This window comes from Brachycentrus maculatus, unplaced genomic scaffold (genome assembly GCF_059751285.1).
Source record: "Brachycentrus maculatus isolate JH-2025_06_01 unplaced genomic scaffold, ASM5975128v1 h1tg000212l, whole genome shotgun sequence".
NCBI classification, from domain to species: Eukaryota; Metazoa; Arthropoda; class Insecta; order Trichoptera; family Brachycentridae; genus Brachycentrus; species Brachycentrus maculatus.
In genome coordinates, this window is record NW_028280963.1 from 494,493 (window position 1) to 517,548 (window position 23,056).

The 23,056-nt window shown below is 34.6% G+C and overlaps 2 protein-coding genes across 5 annotated transcripts in view; one reads left to right on the forward strand and one right to left on the reverse strand.

Annotated features, from left to right (window-relative positions):
• The first annotated feature begins 1,776 nt into the window (after positions 1-1,776).
• psq (BTB-domain-containing protein pipsqueak) lies at positions 1,777-10,693 on the forward strand. Its single transcript, XM_088264009.1, has 10 exons — positions 1,777-2,295; positions 3,587-3,669; positions 4,159-4,316; positions 5,055-5,382; positions 5,750-5,937; positions 6,848-7,025; positions 8,260-8,436; positions 9,512-9,614; positions 9,765-9,921; positions 10,004-10,693. Exons 3-10 carry the CDS (start codon positions 4,170-4,172, stop codon positions 10,184-10,186), a joined length of 1,461 nt encoding a protein of 486 aa, XP_088120135.1. The 5' UTR covers positions 1,777-2,295; positions 3,587-3,669; positions 4,159-4,169; the 3' UTR covers positions 10,187-10,693.
• A 6,954-nt stretch (positions 10,694-17,647) lies between these two features.
• Positions 17,648-23,056, reverse strand: part of fz2 (frizzled 2) — a 200,360-nt gene continuing 194,951 nt past the window's right edge. For all 4 annotated transcript variants that reach the window (XM_088264024.1, XM_088264026.1, XM_088264025.1 and 1 more), the window contains one exon: positions 17,648-20,144. In XM_088264024.1, the coding sequence (XP_088120150.1) occupies positions 18,171-20,021 (1,851 nt within the window). In that variant the 5' untranslated portion in view covers positions 20,022-20,144 and the 3' untranslated portion in view covers positions 17,648-18,170. The remainder of the gene's footprint in view (positions 20,145-23,056) is intronic.

Genomic DNA, 23,056 nt, shown 5'->3' on the forward strand with positions numbered 1-23,056 from the left:
CCACCTTAAACAAAAAGTAAAATTTCGGCGTTCGGATTATAGAGGTCCTGCTGCAGTTCGTGGATAACATATCGCTCACTCCTTTCAAGAACGTCATAAATAAAAAAACTCGATTTTTCAGGAGAACGTTTTTAAAGTTTAAAAATATAAAACAATGTATTAAAAATAAATATCAAGCCACTTACTGAACTTTTTACTGTGCAACACATCTTTTTGAGTAAAACCTGAAGGTTTTTTCTCCATTTGAAAAATATTAAGTTTATTTAAAAAAATAATTAAACAATACCTTTTCTTCAAAATGCAAAAACAACACTTTCTGTCCTGTAGCGGGTAAATATTAAGTTAAAAATATGCCGCTTCTGCTGGGATATAGTAAATTTTCTGGGCATTCCGAAAACATGCACAACTGAAAATTTACGAATTTTGATTTATGACGTTCTTGAAAGGAGTGAGCGATATATGATATCGCGAGAGAATACGCTAAAAAGATTTATTGAGATGACCTCTTTTTTAAGTCGTCGACTTTATCGGCCTCGCAAAGGTTTTTGCACCTGGCCTCGATCGAAGTCCAGGGACGATGCCGACAGCAGGTGATCTATATTAGATCATTGGTATATACCGATTATTGGTATATACCAATCATGAAGTTTTTTTGGAAATCAGAACATTAAGTTTATAAACTTCAAGCGGGAGAGATATTTTGGCGAGCATGTAGGAAATGAAAATTTATTATTTTTCTTAATTAGGTAGATAATCCAATCCATAGTTTACCGATTTGTTTATAACTCTAACTTTCGATTGTACAAATTTAACATAATGTTAACTTCAATATGTTTATAGAATAAGGAAGTCGTAGAAAGCAGGAACAGGTTAGGATTTGAGGGGATGAGAGAAAGGATCAAAAAATGAAAATAGTGATATGATGGAAAGTTACGATTTTTAGGATGTATAATAAAGTTTCAGACGTTTGAAAAATGTTATCAAAGAAAGTGCAGTATTCAAGATGCAATGATAAGAGTGATATGATGGACTGTTATGATTTTAAAGATGTATATTATATAATAACGTTTCAGACGTTTTAAAAAGGTTATCAGAGAATGTGCAGTATTAAATTGTACAGTTAATTCTCCCATTCGACGTCTATGCAATGTTCATTGCGGTTTTCCATGTTTTAAAATGCATTAATTAGGTTTCTGGTCGGTATACTCATGTACCAATTTAAAGCTACCAATACTATTATCCCATTAATTACGGACAAATTATAAAGCCTGTCATTTCTCAGCGAATTCGTCAAAAGAAAAAAGTAAGTATTCTTTGGTCGATATGCAGTGTAATAAGATACAGTAATAGAAAATTATGAACTGCGCATGGCAGCGCATTCGGTCGAAGGCCCTCCGCGTAAATTGAAGCCAAGATAAATACAATGTGCAGACGATTCGTGGACGAAAAGAAAGCTGGGGCACGCACCCGTCGCGGCCGGCTTAGTAATAAAAATCAATCGCAGCCCTCCACCCCCGACCAAGAGCGCGCGACAGTTCATTTCCTAATTTTCCTCCAATCCAACGATCTACGGGAAAATCAACTAAACATCCTAACCGATAGAGTATTGTTGTATTGAAAATAGAAACATTAGCTCTTTGCAAAAATAAAATGGAAATTAAGAATGATTACTGCATCGAGTTGGATGCAGAAAGAGGGTCCACGCGCCACCCTTTCCGCTGAACATGCGCCTAGCAGTGACGCCGCTTTGTCTGAGTGTGTATCGGATTCACTTTCACTCTCGTCCTCTCATCCTCCCGAAGGTCACCGCCCTTACGAGCGCTTTCACTATTAACGTAGTACATCTCCATCCCTCTCGGGGGCGAGATGTTAATGTGTCTCACATGTGTAATACTCGCCGTAGGTGAGTGTGTCTGACGCGCTTATCGGTCGCTTATTCCATTTTCCGCGTGTTTATCGGAGTCCTTCAAGTCCGCCTTTCGTCGCCCGCCCGCCCCGCCCCCTCCCGACAGCGGGAAAGTGATCTCGAACCTCTCGCTAGTGCCGGAAATTTCAAAACTACGTATAACTTTACTGTAAACTCGACTATAGTACTATAGTCTAGTTCCTAACTACGTACTTACGGCGCGCAGACGGGTACACATGTAGAATAGTTTCGTGAGTGCGCTTTCAATTTACGTTGACGTGATTTTCTTCAAATGTCTGAATAATAATATTGCGTACATGCCTTCTTAATTTGGAACTGATTGTCGAATATTGTAATGAAACAACGCAGTTTTTCGTGACAAAACAGAGGTACACTATTAAATATTGAATTGCGGGATTATTATGTTTGTTATATTTATATTTATATTATGTTAAATTATATTTGTCTCTAATCATACAGCATTTCTCTGCCGCAAAAAACGTGATCTGAATGGAATATGTAAGAAGTATAAAAGCTTTAGCCTCTCTTTTTTATATTTAAAATTGAGCAATTGTCAATAAATCATATGTTTTAAACATCTAATTAGATATGTACAAAAATATACATTTTATGTTAAAAAAATAAATGTATATTAATTAACTCATTTGATTTTTTTTACTTCGTACATCTATATCTGTATGAATAATAATTTTTATAACAATTATCAATCATTAACTCGAATAGACGCATAATTTCATTTTGGCGCTTTTGTTTTTATTCCCTAAATATGATCATTTCAGTATAAGTATAACACTGCACAGCAAATTAATGTTCCTATGATATTATTTGTGATTAGTCTCATTTCATTTAATCACGCTTTTAATTTCTACAATCGTGTATAAAATATTTATCATTAAAAGCGTTAAACACGTTTAAATACAAAATGTAATACAGTATGCTATAATATACCATATATGTAAGTTATAAGAAAATTGTTTTAATAAATTAACAGAAAAGTCAATACGCAAATAAAAAAAATAGCCGCATATTTTTGTATTATTTTCATTGTAAATTGGTGTTGTAATGAATCACTAAGTAAAACTTTACTTTCTTTTAAATTAAAAATAGGTATTATACCGCGTCAAAATAGTTATTAGCGATTTTCTCACTCTAACATTTAGTTAATGTTACCTACTGTTGAATTGTGCGTAAATCGTTCAGTTAATAACTTTATCTTCATGTTCAAAAATAAACGATAAAGTTAACAATGCTGCTCCATTGGGTGGGTATAAATGTTAGAAGAAGAAAAACATATGTACTTTAATTATAAAGAAAATATTCATAATTACGTACTTTGATGATAATAATATCATATTGCTCTACTAGACGGGTTACTAGTTAGACTAGTGTATCTCTCATTTTTACAGTAGGTACTTTGGTTGTTTTTATTACTATAATTATTGTAAACTGATTTATAAATAGAATTTTAATTGAATAAAGAGTACAAAATTTGGTATAACCCTAGAAATTTTACCCCTATCAATAACATTTTCAATATTTATGTTACATCTACTCCACTGACGATCACTAATTTGCATTAATGATTATTGGAGGCGTAAAGTGACGTTTTATGGAAATGAGTTGTTAATTTTAATTTTAATTATTTTATTCTTTTTTAAGAGAATCATGGGGCTTGTGACACGCGCTGTAAATTGCGCCGAAAAAGAATGGGTCGGCATCTGATATATAAATATTTGTCGCAGGTTAGTTAATTTTAATTTATTTTCAAAATTGTTCTAATTAATTTATTAGTTTATGGAAATAATTATTTGTATATATACATATATATATATATATATATATATATATATATATATATATATATATATATATATATATATATATATATATATATATATATATATATATATATATATATATATATATATATATATATTATATATATATATATATATATATATATATATATATATTTATATAAATATAAATATTTATATATATATATATATATATATATATATATATATATATATATATATATATATATATATATATATATATATATATATATATATATATATATATATATATATAAATACACATACACCAAACAAATTTCTCAATTAATAACACCACTATCAGCCTTACTTCCAAATCTATTCCATAAAGAACACGAATTAACATTTATCCCACTAGTGCATTAAATAAATAAATTATTTGTATTATTCTAGAGGATAGCTTCATGTTAATAATGACTCGAAACCCGGAATCACCATCAGAACCTGGAGGAAGCCCCCAGGGAAGAGCGACAATGGGACAAATCGAAAATCGAGATGACGAAACTAATTCCACTCATCTGGAACAACATAATATTCTACTAACCTTACAAGTAATCCTCCAATTATTGTAAAATCCACATAGTATCATTAATTTTTTCAATATATCCACACAGTGGGACCTCGTATGGTAAATGCCCCACATGATGAATTTTTCCAAACTACAAACCTCATTTGGTAGGAAGAATTCAACATTACGCTCACTATTACTCACAGAAAAGGATTGGTATAAATTGTCATTCAGGTACATACCACACAACACACTTTTCAAGCTGATTTTTAGAATACATAATTTAAGTTCCTGGTACTTGCTAGTATTGGTATGTAATATAATTAATTAATTATTAACGTTTAGTTTACTCAAGATTTTATTGAAGTTAATATGGATATTGATCTCAATAAAGATAAAGAAGTCTACTGAGATGAAATATGGGAGTCTTAAAACTGGTTTAAGTAATAATTTTATTCAATGTATAATATTCATCATTACATCTACCTAAAATTGACAAAGACAGTGCTCTAAGTTCAACTGAATGTAGCATTATGTGTTTCATGTGACAACACATGCTTTTGTTCAGAAAAAAACATTAAAGGTAATAGCTATCAGCCAATGTTCTCAAGTAATTAAAACAATTTATTGGTAAATCAATAAAAAAGTTGAGCTTACTCATAAAATATTGATATGTTGAAAATCATTTATGTATATCCTATTTGGTATGGTAAAAACTATATCATAGTGAAGGTATAAAAGAGTTATTATGATCACATAAAATTTGATTTAAAACTTTCAGAGTGAAAACAATACCAGAGTCAGTTGTATAGAATCAGAGTATGCCCTTCCTGTACCGATGGCTCCCGTTGCAACCCCAGTTCAGGTATCCAATATTATAATGGACCACAATGACCCATCAGTTCTTCATCAAGACGCTGCCTGTGGAAATGATTCTTCTGCGGATGCCAAAATAAAATTTGAAACTCTGAGATCATTGAGCCAACAGACAACACTAGATATGGATACTCATATGAATCAGCAACTCGAACAGGACCCAAATCAGGCAATCATGTTGTCGTCTGAGATGATGACCATGTTAAGGAGAGACAGTGATAATAGTAAAGGAGGTATAATGCAACTATTCCAGCTTAGTAAAGTTACATAAATTAAAATAATGTAAAGAGTATTATAATTTGTACATAAAAATGTCACAAGTGTTATTTTAAGGTCATCTAAAGAAATTACACTGAAATACACTTTATGATAATAAACTTGTTTTATTGTGCACCCTACCAAAGTCATATTTTTATTACAAGATATTAAAAGTTTGTGATATGTAAGGTAGTGGTTTGTTAATACGAGTACATAACAAGTTATTTCAAAAAATTATTTAATTCCAATCAAACTAGACATCCAAAACTATTATTACTTTTTCTTAACCATTTTGAACATAGTAACTTTTTACCTTTAATTGTTTCATTTAATTTGTTCAAGATATAACATCTGGAAACGAAGATATTATGATTGAATCTTGCCACGACCTTTCAAATGACGGATTATCGCAAGGAACAAGAAGCTTCACAAATATACATGTGACGGGAAGCATCCCGAAGACTTGGTCACAACAAGATATGGAGAATGCCTTAGATGCACTGAGAAACCATAATATGAGTTTAACGAAGGTGAGTGGATAAAATTTTAAATTGAACTTTTATACAAATTACTCATTTTATGCTGTAATAACGTGATACCAATTAGAAAAAAAAATTATATTAAATATAAATTGAATAACCTTTAGTTGGTAACAGAATGTAAAATTATCATACAAGATGAATGGAACAAGTGCAAGAATTTTATTTTTATATCTAAGGAACATCTTCCTGAGTGATGGAATACTGGGTTAAAATGTTGAGAGAAGGGTGATGGAGGGAATATAACAAATGGTGCTTTGAATAGAGTACATAATTGCAAATAAAATATGCCCATGGAAGCTAAGCTAGCAGTTCACAACAGAGTGCTGGTACCGACACTGATGTATGGAAGCGAAACATAGAATTAGCAAAAGAAGGATGAAAGCAGAGTAAATGCTGTTGAAATGCTTTCCCTCAGATGAATGTGTGGAAAATTACAAATTAATTCATGTATGACAGAATTCAAAATTAAGATATTAGAAATGAATATAAGGGTGAACAAAGGATGATTGTAAAAATTAGAAAAGTCCTTTGAGGTGGTATGGATATGTGGAGTGAGTTGATAACCAGAGAATGACTTAGAAAGTTTATTTGGAAAATTGAACGGAAGAACAGAACGAGGATGGCCAAAAAAAACTTGGTACAACCAGATTAATCAGAACCTAAAATCTGGTAGTGTCAAAAGACTACATAACAAGAGGGCGGGTATGACTAGATGTATGGACTTGAAGGAAGCTTGGAGTACATGTCAGGATAGAAAAGTGTGGCGTTCCATTCTCTCTGCCTACTCTTGCTCGGAAACGGCGTGATAGTACATAGTATGTAGTAGTAGTAGTTTAGTTAGTTTCTGAACCCTAAAGGGAGTCCAATTAATTACCTCTTACATAATGATGGTTTTTAGGCATCAGCAACCTTTGGAATACCTTCTACAACATTATGGCAGAGGGCTCATAGATTAGGGATTGACACACCTAAAAAAGAAGGACCATCAAAATCTTGGAGTGAAGGCAATCTTCATAGTGCTCTACAGGCTCTTAGAACAGGAACTATTTCAGCAAATAAAGCAAGTAAAGCTTATGGTCAGTATTGTGGTTACCCCATTTCCTTCGATATAATTAAAAACTTCAGAAACATGGATTAGACTTGAGTCATTCATAATGATCCGTTCATAAAAATTAATTGAATAACTGGATCCCCATTTTTGTTGAATCTCTTTCACTAATGCTGACCCATTCACTAGGTTACTGAATTACAGATCATCAATTCACTCATTTTAGTTTTAAAAACAAAGGTTTTAAGATAACAAAGTTGCTTTACAAACTTTTTATTGTTGTTGTCGGCTGTTGTCGAAATGATTTGTGATAAAAATCTCCCCCCTTGTTCGTACGATTTGTCTGACAAAATTGACCATGTAATTGATCTGGTCCTAATGAACTGTCTACTTAAGTGATACAGATCTACTTCTGCGGATCTTTTGAATGACCAAATCTTACCTACCTCTAACTCGAATATACCAACAAAATTACTTGGTTATTTGAGAACCTGGGTTTATTATTGTTAAATTTTACTGGTAATTATTATTATACATTTCTTTGGTATTCTTCTTAAGGTGGGGACTGACTGGAGCATTTCGTTATAACGTAACGTCGTAACGTCGCTCGCGGCGAGCGCTCCGACTATGGTTGGAGCTCTCGGCTTGCTGTACTGACTATACGAATGCTCCCATTGTAACGTGTTACGTTACGACGAAATAGCTCCGGTCTGTGGCCACCATTACTTAGATTTATGAGGAGGGTGCTATAAAAATGGTGACGGGCATTATGATTTATTTTCCGTCAGCAGCCAATGGAACATATTATGTTATAATGGTACATAGTATGAATCAATCAAAGTAGTACTGAATCAAAGTCATGATTTCTTATCTTTGTCAAGATTATACTCAGATAACAACGAGTATGTTTTTGTGTTCCCTTTTAGCATTCGTAGGCCCATAGGGGACTGCATCAAATTAAGACTGCGTCAATTGTATAAAGACAAGGTGATCAGTCCCGTGCTCTAGATTGGACACCGGAGTGAAATATATTTGATAAGATACAGATGACGGAAGTAAAGGAAAAATAAATGGTAGTTAGGAAAAGAAGAATAGCAGCAATGGCTAGAGCATTCAAGGATGCTTTCCCTTTACTCCGGCTGCCAAGAAAATTAGTATATTGCATGAAATTTAGAAATAATGATGTAGCCATGTGAAGAAAAAGAACACGGAGAGTGAAAAATAGTATAATAAATTGACTACCAAATTGATTTTTATTACAGGTATTCCAAGTAGTACACTTTACAAGATTGCGAGAAGAGAAGGAATAAGACTAGCCGCTCCATTTAATGCAGCTCCAACAGCCTGGAGACCAGGAGACTTGGAGAGAGCACTCCATTCAATACGGTCCGGACATTCATCAGTACAGAGGGCATCTACAGAATATGGTATTCCAACAGGTATGTTAGTTAATTTTTATTTGAATGGTATAGAAACAAAAGCAGAAGTATGAAACAAACTTGTCGGTAAATAATCCCCTCAAATGATGGGACACCCCATCCCATCATTGATCATGGTATATTTGTATTATATATGTAGTTCAATGGCAATTAGCAAATTTGATTGCAGACAAAATGTTAGTAGACATTTCATGTGCGAGCAGCAGTTGGTGGCAGCAACAAGATGGTCATTAAATAAGTGAGGTCTGGCATTAAAAATATTTGTATGAATTTGACATCAGTTTACTGACAGCTTTCAAAGTTTTTTATAAAATAAAACAAAAAATCAAACGGCACTAAAACTACAACTGTGTAGCATGAATTACCAGATGGAGAAGATTAATAAGTAATAACATTCTAGTCTGTCAAGCATCTCTAACATAATGAATACATTTGATTATTTCAACATAATATGTTGGCAAACCAGAAACACAAAGCTTTATATATGTCCTGAAATACTAGTTTTTGAATTACATACATTATATTATGTAAAGTTTTTAATAATCATCACATATTATAATCACAATGATTATTAAGAGTTATATTTGACACCTTAGGACCATATATAAAAAAACTTTATTGATTTCATTAACACTATTATTCTAGTTCTACTTATTAAATCTATATACCCTTATACCCTTTACTATGACTAAATTATATTGTATACCCACACACAGGCCATGCCTTTGTGGGATCTTTTTTTGTATTCATTTTTGTATTTTATGAATATTTTTTTGTATTTGAATTTATGTAACGCAAAAGAATTTAAAATAAATAAATATAGAGGTTAAATCTAGTGTGTGAGCATAGTAAAATAATTAAACAAAAACTATTAATTATCAAATTAGAAGTACAAGAATTGGGAAAATATGGATGTTCGATAACATGCAGGATGGTTAATGTTACACAGTGTATAGTGATCACTTAAGCTGATTGGTATTGGGTCGTAAGATCTGTGAATGCTCAGATTTTTATATTCCCTTTGTTTATAAAAATGCTTAGTCTTGTTGAGACATTTAATATAAATATTTTTTAGGGACATTATACGGAAGATGTAAGAGAGAGGGAATAGAGCTCTCTCGTTCAAATCCAACTCCTTGGTCAGAAGATGCTATGGGGGAAGCGTTAGAAGCTGTAAGGTGAGATATTTATGTGTATTTTATTTTCATATTGGACGTGGATGAAGAGAAGAATTATGTAATTGAATAATTGATTACTGCCATCAAGAGAATATTTTATTATGTAAAATCCCATCACAAGTACAATTCTTGTATTTCTTTGTTTTACAGAATTGGACAAATGTCTATAAATCAAGCAGCAATACATTACAATTTACCTTATTCATCGCTATATGGTCGCTTTAAACGATGTAAATACGAAGGTGATATTTCCGGTTCGATCGATATGTCTGGTCAACATATTCAGGACTCTCATGGGCCACATCATGTAAGTGATGCTATTAATTTTTAATAACGTAGTAACATTATTTTAAACATGGCTGTGTAAAACAAATATTTCTTTATTTTAGATTTTGCATCAGACATCACAATCGGTTCATAACATCCTCGATAACAATCCATCCCATGAAAGTGCTCAACATAGTATGTATTCTGTCTACCACCATCCCCTTGTTATTCCTGGATCTTTGCATAACCCCGGAGAGACTAACACCGTTACCCACTCTAATCAAGACTGCATTCCCATAAGTTGAAATATACATTTAAGATGTATGACTATTAGTCTTTTTGTATGAAAAAAAAAGTTGTTCTGAGCTTCTGTTTTTAACTAAAATGGTTATATTAGCATTATGTATTACTATTAATAACAGTTTCATAAGACTTATATGATATTAAGTAGCCAAAATACGTACCTCATTGCTTTATTAGAATTAAATTGTAAGGGTGAACAATACAAAAAAATTGACACCATATTGTTGAATATATTTATAATATGATATAGGCAATATTTTCTTATAAGAAAGTGAACATGAGCACTTAATTTTTAGTACTAGTATATCATCATTCGGCATTCAATACTATGGACAAAAAAGTAATTAATACTTATGTTTATTTTAATTAAATTTTTTGTACTTATTATATAAACGAAATAACGTCTCACCTAAAACAACAATTTATAGTATAATTTTTTTTCTTCGTATGATGTGTTAACCGAAATATTTTTACTCATTAATAACAATCATTAAAAAAAATTAAACATCAACAATATAGTCTTATAAATTATTAAGTTTACTAGCAACCAGGTTTTGACATAACCAACATTGTCAGGGCGCTTGTGCACTACACGGAATTTTACCATCCATCAGTTAGGTTTTTTCCAAATACGACAGTATGCCATGATTGAATTCACGCGCACTGTGATCGTGCACCGATCGAGCGCACTGATCGGAAGAAAGACGGACAAAATCACAAGCCAATCATCTGTTTTTTCATGCTAACTGGACTGCCGGACAGTAAAATTCCGTGTAGTGCACAAGCGTCTTCAGGATGGACAAGCTCAGGTTAGGATAAAACCCAGCTGCTTGTGAAGTAAGTATATAAGTGGAAAAAACTGCATGTATAGTTACAACAAAACTCATATTATACTCGGATGTGACCCCATTCCCTTGCCGATGGCTCCATTTTCGATGCTCACTCTCTCCAACTGCATTGTCCGACTAAAACTACTCACCTAGTGCCTGTAAATGATTTTGGTGTTTTTTTTTAATTTTTAATTTATTCAAAAGGTCTGTTTTAGATTATGAAAGAAGAATAAAAAAGTGCATGGTTATATTCACGCTATGAATGCCGAGTGATGATAAGCATTAACTATTAAATCCATTCAAGTAATCAATAATTGTTGAATTAGAAACAACTGATAATCATATTATGTTTAGTATTTTTAGAGTAGATACCTTAAGTTAAGAATACTTTATTATTTGCAGTTGTGCAAATAAAAATAGCGATTCATTATTTTGTATGTTTAATTACAAAATAAGATTGTTTAAAAAAAAAAAGAAATGCAGGATCTAAACTATGTAATAGAGTAAATAATAATATATAGTTACATATGTAGTTATTGTGTCTATGTTATTGTCGTCAGTATTATATTATAGGATTTTTAATAAATATACATACTGTGACAAAGTATAAGTACAAAACAACAAAAGGGTATTATTAGCAATATTTTAAAATTAAAATGTAATGCATTATTTGCGTTTTTAGAAAAGTGAACTGATTTACATTTGACATTAACATAATCTAATACATTACTGGGTAAGTAAGCTAGGCCAAAATATTCGGAGAAAATTACAAGTATAAATGATATTATTATGTATGTGTCATTTCATAGAAAGTAGTTTACAGTCGGCTGACCATTGTCAACCTTCAAGTCCTATATGTAGTTAATATGATGCAGAAATTCAGTTCATTTGGAATTTAGCACTAGAACAAGGGATGTTGGTTTTAAGGCCATACTTGCAATCACAGATCTCATTCAGCGTTCGGCAACATTAGGAGCCACACTTCGTTTCAGAACGATTTAAAAAAATAAAATATATTCATAGTGGATTTATTTGTTTGTTTTTTAGAATATGTTGATTTTTTTAACTCCTTACCTTTCAATAACTCTTTTCTTTTTAAAACCATATATTTATTTCTAACTAATGTTTTCAATTTGAGATCGATGTTTTAAGAAAGAAAATCAATTAAATGTTGCCTGGGTTAAAAGAAAGTTATGTTGCTATTTAATGTTTACATTGCCATAACATCCCTGATTTTTGCAAAGTACTTGTTTATCGGAGTTGGGGTTGATATGGTCGCTGAGCACCAAAAATGAGTTTTATGACCATATCAGTTCCCACCATGATCAATTTTTTTACATGAGTATTGTCGTGTGAGGCCATCATTCAACAGTAAATTGTTCATTGACGGCTACATCTGGTGCGTTTGGCTATATGCAATTTCATACGACAATATGAAGATTAATAAAAAATTGATAAAATTTCTGATAATATACGAGGTCAGCTAAACATTTACATTTAGTTTGTGAGAAGAAATCTCTACATTATAACTTTGGTGGCCTATATACACTTTAAATGTGTATTGTATGGAAGCTTGGTGAAACCTTATTCATACTTTAATAAGTTGTGCGAGAAGTATACCTTCTTGATGTTTACAAAGAGCAATAACGCATTCAATAAAATTCTGCTGTGATCTTATTAAAGGTAAAAAGTCTTGGCCAATTTATTTGGACAATCCACCATTTTATCAGAAAATATAATATAAGGTATTTGTATTTATTTATTAAGGATGTGAATATTATTATTGTTTTATTTTAATAGATTTATTTAAATAATTCTCAAATTTTCTAAAAATATAGGTACAACAAGTCCTTTCTCAATAATAAAAATAAGATATTGGTGCTTGAAAACATGCCCAGTAATTTTAATTAAAAAAATGGTTACATTTCTTACCGTAATTTTTATTTTTCCACAAGATAAAAAGAAATCAGTGAATCTTGAATATGTAGGTCAGGGTTGCCATATTTCCCAGATACTTTACCGGGACATATTTTCCCCAGGTTTTCAGGATCCAAATATGTATATCGTAGTCATACAGGAGAAAGTGACCAAGTGCATTTTTACAAAAACGGGATTATTGACTATTTGATATCTTACTAGCTTAATATTGCCCTGAAAAAATCCCAAAGGATTTTAAACTTGGAAGTATAATATATCGACTTGTTAAAAATGACTAACTGCATTGATGTTTATTTTCTTGCCAAGCAAAAATGACTTAAGTGGCCCTCCTGAACATTTTACCTTTTGTAAGTTGGTCACTTTCTCCTGTACGACTATGAAATACAAAGGAGATATAACTCTACATTTTAGTTGTAGGTCTATTCAGAAACTTAACATTTCTGTCATTGAAGGGTGCTACATTTTTTAGGTTTTCTTGATATTTTTCAGGATGCAATAATTTTTGTCGCTGTGAGGATTCAGTTTTTTCAGAATTTCAAGATTTAGTAATTTTAACCTTTTATTTTATATTCCATACCTAATGTTCTTCTTTTATATACTCATAAGAGTATAAGTCATCTTCTCGGACATCAGGACATTACTGTCAATAACGGTTGCTTGTCTCGATGTATTGGAATAAGTGGTAACCCTAACTAGGTCTGTACCGACATACAATTTTTATTTAATAAAAGCTCTGCATTTTTCCAAAATCTAATGTTAATTTATAATTTTTTAGTATTATTTTAAAACAAGAGTTCATTTGTTACATTTTTTATGTGGCATCAAAAGTGTAAAATGTGTTTAATTATATTTTATTGACTACTTAATATTGGAAATAAATAATAAAGACAAATAAATATCTTACACTGGACAGTTTAACTTTATACAAAAACACATATGCAGTGCAGATAAAATTTAACTTTACTTTTGGACTTTCTTCTTTGGAATTTTAAAACCATTTGTTGATCCATATTGACAGAAAGTTTTAAGTTACTGTTGAAAAAACAAATAATATTTGATTTTTTCTGAATAAAAGTCAAAGTTATCAGCACTACATATAAAAATAACCTTACTATCTTTAATACAATACCAAAAAGTAAAATGGAAATTTTAACAAACTGTAACAGACCATAATACCCAATCATAGACAGCTCCATTTCCAAACTAACCTACATCTATTTGTGAGAGTCTAACTAACCGGAATAGCGTTTTGATTTCTTCCAGTCAAGCTTGATATCAGTGTGAATATTGGAAGATTCTTAAAATTATATCTATAAAACACTTCAGTAGCAGAAACAAGCTCTTACTAATGTGAAGTAAGTGCTATATACTAATGTTTTATAATTACCATGATTCACTATTTTCCATATTTGGGGTGGATATTTATTGCCTTATACTTATCTCAAGAGTTATGTAAATCAATAGGATGGAAAAAAAGATATCTAGTAGACTGCAAGGCATGGAGTTCACAAGGCAGCTTCACAATGGGTGAGTTCATATTTCAGTACGATTTCTTCCTTTGCTGGAAAATATTTATTTCTTCCTGTACTAGAACTACATTTGTAAAGATACTCGGACATTCCTTATGGTGGGGATTGGCTGGAGTCATTTTGTCGTAACGTAACGTACAGCGAGCTGAGCATGTTCCGAGTACTCCATCCCATGTTCAGATGCTCGCCGCGAATGTTACGTTACAACGAAATGGTCCGGTCAGTCCCCACCATTAGGTTTCAACAATCATACCTAAAAAAATGCTATGTAATCTTTTATAATTCATAATACATAATACTTTTTTTACATTATAAAAATAACTTCTTTGTGAATGTCGAGATCAAGTAATTAATATCTATTTTTTCTTTTGTATTACAGGTCTTCAAGATTACCTTAGAGTTAAACTGTTTGCTGTGATTTTGTCCAGAGTGGGATGATGTATCTGCTTTTACTAGCAATGAGGTGAATCTAATAAAAATAATGGAGTTATTCAATTAATCCGTTTATTAAAATAATAGTTCAGTGTCAAAAGTTATTCAAGTAAATGAAAATTTATGCATAAAACTAGTTATAGATTACTATAATAATCTGACTGCCCAAAAATGATTTTTAAGTACTGTTAAAGTAGATCAAAGAACTAACAAGAGATTTTCAAGAAACTTCAAAGGAAGAAGTAAGGTTCCAGATAGTAAAATTTCCGGGTGTTTTTATAACTAACGTGATCTGGTGGTAGCTTTGTTTTTTTCAGCAGAAGACCTTTGCTTATTTGATTAATATATTCAATTTAAAAGATTGTTGAATAATATGATAAAATCATTTGATTTTGAAAACAATTAGATTAACTATATCATTAGTTTGAACCTAAGTAGTAACCTTATGTAGTGAATAAAATAAGTTATGAATAATGACAGGAATTGCGCAGTACTATCAAGTGTCTGAAAGATTTCAAAAGTTGTGAATATGTTAATGATATTATTATTTAAAATTAGACCATAAGAGATTATGTCTCTATGTACGGATACATCCTATAACTTCACTCAAAATTTAAATGAAATAATGATAAATTACTTTGACCATATTATAATAAATACGTAAATATAAAAAATTATGATTTTATTAATAGTTATGATGGTATTGCTGCAAGCTCTAAATAATGGATTTTAAAAGTTCAAAAATAAATAAAAGCTATCTTTCTTCACATCAGCATTATTTATAAAAAAATAACCCGCTTGTCCACAGGTAGGATAGTAAGAATAGGGAAGGCAGATATGAAAATATATCACAAATAACCAGTCGGATTACTATACTCATTGGATTTTTATATTTAAGACAGCATTTTTTGATCAAAGAAATTGTTTAGTTTTTTTTGGACAAACATGCAAAGCTATTGTTTTTAGAGGCTTGTTCTACAGGTAAGATTGCGAGGACGGGGAAGGCAAATGTAAAAAAAACACATCGCAAGCACCCAGAGCAATTGAAAATAAAAAAAATATTAAATTAATTTTGCGATTGGCAGGAATCAATCTCCGACATTTGTTTCGCAGTCGAGAATCTATCCACCCAGGCTATGGCGCCTTTTGGATTCTGTATTGAGTTTAATGAGTAACTAGAAAAATTGAATTAAACTAATAAGTACCTATCTAATGTTTAAAGGCAAATAGCCGGAAGTAAAAAACAGTAGTTTTGAGATAAACGCGTTTATAGTAAACTTAAAATGATGCTTTTCGCCAATACACGTGTCAAATTAATACAATTTTGCAGCTAATTGGATAATGAATATCTCAGTAAAGGAAAGAGATAGAGCAATATCTGTGAATGTATATGATAGAGGCCAGTTATAAGAATGCTTTGAGCCATATTACTCCAAACAACCGAAACATGAGTTACAGCTATGTAGTTGCCTTTAGTTAGTTAGCTATGTGAACAGGTAATCTTTGTTGATAGACATATCCATCCCTTAGATTCAAAGAAATGTATTTATTTTTTTAAATAATTTACAGAGAAGGCTAAAAGCCTCGTATGTTTGATTACATCTTTACTTGTCAAAAGTAAAAAGTCTTTTGGTCGGAAAATATAATTTAAATAAACCAATATATTATGCTGAATTCAAACTAGCAAAAAAGTTGAGTTATATTTCTCTGATCCTATGGGCGTTTGTCCACTACATGGAATTTTACCGTCCGGCACGTCAGTTAGCATTTTAAAACGATGATTGGCTTGTGCTTTTGTCCATCTTTCTTCGGATCGGTGCTCTTGATCGGTGCGTGAACACGTTGCGCGTAAATTCGATCACGCAAAACTGTCGTAGTCGCTTTCATTTTTCAAAATAGGACTGCCGGACGGTAAAATTCCGGGTAGTGGACAAGCGCCCTAAAGGGAGGATGTGTAGGTAGAAGTACTGTATTTTATAAGTTCCAGTTTTCCAGATTAATTGTATTTTTTTTTCAAGTATGTAACAAAATATATGTAATTATATTTTTGATCAGAGCAAATACACAGGTAGAATAGGTATTTTCTAGCATTTTTTAAGGAATATATTATGAATGTACAACATTTTGAGTGTGTCCATATACTTGTTCACAAATCAGGACTATATAATAGGAGATATTTTTCATATTATTTTTTGACATCTCATCAAAGATGAAGAAGAATATGGAAGTCTGGGCATTTACGGGGCTGACGACTGTCATAGGCTGGTTTAAGTGATCATTTTACACATGTGTAACATTCACACCTGTGGAATAAATAATAAATGCCCAGACTTCCATATTCTTCTTCATCTTCGGTGAGATGACAAATAATAATATATTATGATTGAATGTAGTTAAAAATCAAAAGATTATTTTAGAAATAAAGTAATTTACATTTACATATTTCAAAAATTAATTTCAAAGTAAAAGAGTTTAATTATCTGTGATAGTATTTTTGAACAATCTGAGATACTGTATATTTTATGTAAACAATAAAGCAATAATCCAGGATGTACCAACTATTACTTCTGGGCAATACGAAGATTAGATGAATAAAAAGGATGGTAGGTAATGTAAGTAAGAAATGTAATAAATAAATGTTTGTTTAATGTATGCTTTATTTCATAAAAGTGTGTTGCTAGGTCAATATAATAAATAAGTCAGGATAACGTTTACAATAAAATAAAACAATGTGTTATTGCAGTGTTATGTTGCTCACCAGGCATTTAATAAATTTAATATGGCAAATGTACAAACGTTGACAGTTATGATCGTCAATATGCTACAAAATATAAAATTCTACACTTAAAAAACAATTACGTATTTTTGATGTATGAAACATTTATGGGAACATTTATATGGAAGTTTAAACATCGATAAGTTTATATAATACATAATATTTTATACAATCACATATAGTTCCATACACTATCGGTATACTTAAAGGCTACAACCCGCTCAGTATACGTACACGTCTCCAACTATGTCACAGTCAGTATACAAACGTACGCCTACTAAATGTACAAGCGCTACTTTCTTAAGATCTTCGAGTTCTCGCGGACATTAGCGTCCCAAGTTTAACAAAATTTAACCAAGGTTTCGTCGATAGCTCGGAAATACTACACGGACGCAACGACGAATTACACCTAAGTACAGACTAGAGAGCTTTGATTTCTGTCGATGGACGAGAGTTTGGAGTCAGAGCCCCGTCCTGCGGGTCACACGTGCGAACGCAGTGGCGGGGGCCGAGGGGCGGGGACTCCGCCCTTGTAGGGCCGCGGCTTGATGAGCGCGGCGCCCGCCGGCCCGCCCGCGCCGCTCGCTCCCACGCCGCCGCCGCCGCCGCCGCCCAGCGCCCGGCGCCAGAAGCGCCGCCACGACTCGAGCGTCTTGCCGGACCAGATCCACACGCCCGACGTGATGCCCACGGCCAGCGCCATGAAGTACTTGAGCATGAGCAGCGCGTACAGCGGGCGCGCCTGTGGCGGCACGGGGCTGCCGGGCGCCGGCGAGCACGCGCACGCCAGCCGCCGCAGCCACGCGCCGTGCATGGCCGCCTCGTACAGGTGGCAGCCCAGCACGGCGGCCGCGGGCACGGTGTACAGCACGCTGAAGATGCCTATCCGGATCATGAGTTTCTCCAGCTTGTCGGCCTTGCTGCCCGCACCGGCGCCGCCCTGGCGCTTGATCACCGACCGTATCCTGAACAGGGACACGAAGCCGGCCAGCAGGAAGCTGGTGCCGGCCGCCAGGTAGACGAGCAGCGGCGCCACCACGAAGCGCTTGAGGTTCTCGGGGTCGAGGTTCCCGGCGTAGCACACTCCGGCCACGGGGTCGCCGTCCACGGCGGCGCTGAGCAGCGCGGCGACGCTCTGCGCCGCGGGAATGAGCCACGCGGCCAGGTGGAAGTACTGCGAGTAGCCGGCTATGGCCTCGTTACCCCACTTCAGGCCGGCCGCCAGGAACCACGTGAAGGACAGCACCACCCACCACACCGAGGAGGCCATACCGAAGAAGTACACGAGCAGAAACACCAGGGTGCAAGCTCCGGGTCCCGAGGCGGCGTGGCGGACGGCGGGTCCGTCGCAGGCCACTTCTTCGTGGCCGAGGAAGATGCGCGTGAGGTAGCCCAGAGATACCATGAAATAGCAGGCGGACAGGAATACGATCGGTCGTTCAGGATACTTGAATCTTTGAGTGTCGATGAGGAAGGTGGTGAGCGTCATGAGCGTGGACACGGCGCACAGGCCGCTCCACAGCGCCACCCACACGGCGGCGAACTCCCTCTCCTCGGGGCTGAAGAAGGCGCCGCGACACGGGAACGCACAGTCGGCGACTCCCGCGAGGCGGACGGGACGCGCGCCCGCGATTGCGCCCGCGACGCTGCGGTTCTCCGCCAGGAGCACCAGCGGGGGCCTGCAGCGGCAGCCGCACTCCCCCCCGCCGGTGGCCCTTTCCCCTGGCGGCTCTCGGCAGTTTTTTGAATTCTTTCCTTTGCACACGGGTCGCACCGAGGCGGGCTGCTGCGGGCGCCGGGTCGGTCTGGCGGGCTCCGCGCCGCCCGCGCCTCCCGCGCCGGAGCTGCCGGCCGCCGCCTTCTCGCTCTCGTCCATGCACAGGCTGTCCGGGTCCCCGTAGGCGGGCAGGCGCTCGCACGCCATGCGCTCGGGCCACTGGAAGTTGTACTTCTGCATGATGGGCGCGCAGCCGTCCCGCGCGCGCTCGCACACGCTGCGGCACGCCGGCAGCGGCTTGGTGTAGTCCTCTATGCAGATGGGCGTGTATATGGAGCACAAGAAGAACTTGAGGTCCGGAGAGCACTTGATCTCCACGAGCGGCCAGTACTGGTGCACCTCCAGGCCGGCCTCGTCCTGACTGTCGTGGTTGAGTTCGTTGGGGAAGGAGGTGAGGTTGTAGCCGATGCCGCGACACATGGGGATGGTGATCTCCTCGCAGCGCGCGTTGGCCCCCGCGGCCCCCAGAGCGTTCCCGCCCCCGCCCCCATTGTCGCTGAAAGTTCGTCCCGCGAAGCAGGCTATCACTAGGAGCACCGTCCTCACGAGCTCCATACTTCGGATTAGAGTCACTAAGCTTTACAATAACTCCACCATGGTCCCGCGGACCGGCAGATCTCGGGCACTTGTCTCACTCTCCGCCGCTCCAGCTTATTGGTGGTCCCGCTCGATTTGCATCTGTAAACAAACAAATATCGGCGTTACATTCCATTCGAAACAACGCGAAGTGGGATCGAGTGTCAAATAACAGATATTAAAATTACTTTTCTTACACCCAACTAGAGGGCTGTAATATTTTTGAAGTAGCTTCGGTCGATATAGGAATAGATATGGTTATTTGTTTATTAAGAATTTACGAGAGAATGTTTATCTTATAATAAATATCAGTGTTCGCTATTTAAAGAGTCTATTATTTATTTCGCGTTCCTTTGATGTGTAAAAACGTTAGATGGGAATAACTATTCATAGATCAACTTTCCAGAGTTAGTGTAATATTTTAGGTGGAGAGGTACCGAGTCGATGGAAAAATCTAAATCGGATTGTTTATTTCAACTCTTCCGAGTGTTTGGACACGCCAAATGGGTATTTAGGTATTCTGTTTACAAGTCTAGTGGCTAATATAGTATGGAAATTAGAACTAATGAGTGTTGAGAAGGAAAGTGTGAAGAGATCGTTATACAGACGCACCGATAATCCTAAGATCTAACCGAAATTGTAATAAATCAACGTGTTCACGTAATATGTACATATATTGTTCGCTCAGTATTATAAGAGTACGTAATTAAAAAAAAGTACAACGTACCTCACATAAACCGCTAATTGCAGTATACTATTATAAATTTAGAGGCATACTTTTGTCAAGTATGACAAAAAAGAAACAAATATCGAGAAACATCTGTAATATTAGATGTGTTATGGGCTCATTATTCCTTTTTATAATAATTAAAACTGTTATAATTATTTTTATTGTCATGGCCGTAGAATTCTCAAGTGAAAAAATAGATATGTCGCTCACTCCTTTCAAGAACGTCATAAATCAAAAAACTTGATTTTTCAGGAGAGCGTTTTTAAAGTTTAAAAATATAACACAATGTATTAAAAATAAATGTCAAGCCACTTATTGAATTTTTTACTGTGCAACACATCTTTTTAGGTAAAACCTGAAGATTTTTTCTCCATTTGAAAAATATTTAATATATTAAAAAAAATAATGAAACAATACCTTTTCTTCAAAATGCAAAAACAACACTTTCTGCCGTAGCGGGTAAATATTAAGTTAAAAATATGCTTCTTTTGCTGGGATATAGTACATTTTCTGGGCATTCTGAAAACATCCACAACTGAAAATTGTCAATTTTTGTTTTATGACGTTTTTGAAAGGAGTGAGCGATGTACATAATGATGTTTGTACTATTGAATAATAAATATCGTAACAATGAAATTCTATAAAGAAATGTAGATAAAAAAAAATGGTAACCCGTAACTAAATTTATTTTAATACAGCTGATATTTTACTAGATTGTTTGCTAGATATACTCGTACATATTTTACCATTTGAATTTAGACGATCAATAAATTCGTCCGTAAAATCTAACAACATTTTCAGCGCATTGATAATTATGTCAATCAATTAGAATGGACTCGTTTGCTAGATATATCGTGTTACGTCGGTATAAAATGAGAGCAGAATATTTTTTTAATGTATTTTGATATTGTTGACACACAGCATTGCAGTAAGGTAGAAATAAAGGTTTTTGATTATTTTTTTTATTGGCAAAGCTCCCAAAATTGAGTGATACATGTCACCTTTCATTACTGGTACCTTTCATTACTATGCTGTAAATTAACTTGAAAGATTACTACAACTTACTCAAACGTTTTTGCCATACTTTTTGAAGTGCTTTATGACCGGACTGTAGACTTTTAACTTCATCGATAAGAGGTGCTGGATATTCAGCGGGAAGGACAAACCCTCCGAGCGAATGTCTTGAAGCAACTCAAGGTTAGGAAGTAAGGGGCAGTTAAATAGTGCGTGATCAGCAGTCTCATCCTCCTCTTCACACGCGCATAACGAAAAAGTTAGGATATTATTTTTATGAGGTGGGATGCCAGATACAGTATGTCCGATCCACAGAAGGGACACATTCAGTTTAGGCATTTTGCTATTGCGGAACCATGGGATTTGGGTATCACGGGTTGAAATAATTTATAATAAGATCCAGTGTATGCTACAGAAAATGAATACAGGTTTAAACATTAACGAATGTACCTACATTTATTTTTCTTTTTTCCATTGCTAAAATGAATAAATATCTGCTAAAACTCATGCTTTATAATAACCCACTTTAAATTTCATTGAAAACACCAAATAAAATATTTTTACATCCTGTTTATTTAAAAAAGTAAATAAACATTCCTTAGAGTAACAAACAGGACGCATGTTCATGGACATGGCATGGACACACGTATGTTATTTCAAATCATAAAAATAATATTAAAAATGTACTTCGATACGTGTTTTTTTGTTTTCAGTTGCGTATGTTTGTATGATCATTAGCGGAAAAGTATGTAACAATACAAAACACACAAGTCGGAACTCTCAAACAGCAATAGGCAGTTTTTTTTAAACAGCTATCGATCAAATATTGCATTATAGTGGTTAATAAATCAATGTAGTTTGAGGGCCAGAAGGAAAATTGCCTCGCTCTTGATGGCCTTCAGGAACCTGAACGGGTTAGTTTATAATCCTGACATCTAGGATCTTATAGAAATCCATGGGTCGAATAATTACAGTATCTACTCAATGAATTAGGGCCACCCATTATTTTTTTGAATACTCTGAAATCTTTTGGATTATTATATTTATTTTACATAAATACTTTAAGTTTTCTATTGACATCTAATATCATGTATATTACCTTCAATAATATGTAAAATATACCTGGATTATTTAAGCCTTTACAAAATTTCAAACCCTTTTTCTGAGAAAGGTCCCTAATTAGCACAGGTAGACAGATAGTTGAAAGTTCAAAAAATAGTCCTATCTCATTTATTAGTGAAGTTTCTTGAGTTCTGGTTGTTGTTTTGTT

What these genes read in the sequence shown, in the direction of transcription:
- psq (XM_088264009.1), top strand. Translation starts at nt 4,170, where the DNA reads ATGTTAATAATGACTCGAAACCCGGAATCACCATCAGAACCTGGAGGA. An exon ending in ATATTCTACTAACCTTACAA is followed by an intron (nt 4,317 to 5,054) that starts GTAATCCTCCAA and finishes TAAAACTTTCAG; the next exon opens with AGTGAAAACAATACCAGAGT. An exon ending in GAAGCGTTAGAAGCTGTAAG is followed by an intron (nt 9,615 to 9,764) that starts GTGAGATATTTA and finishes TTTGTTTTACAG; the next exon opens with AATTGGACAAATGTCTATAA.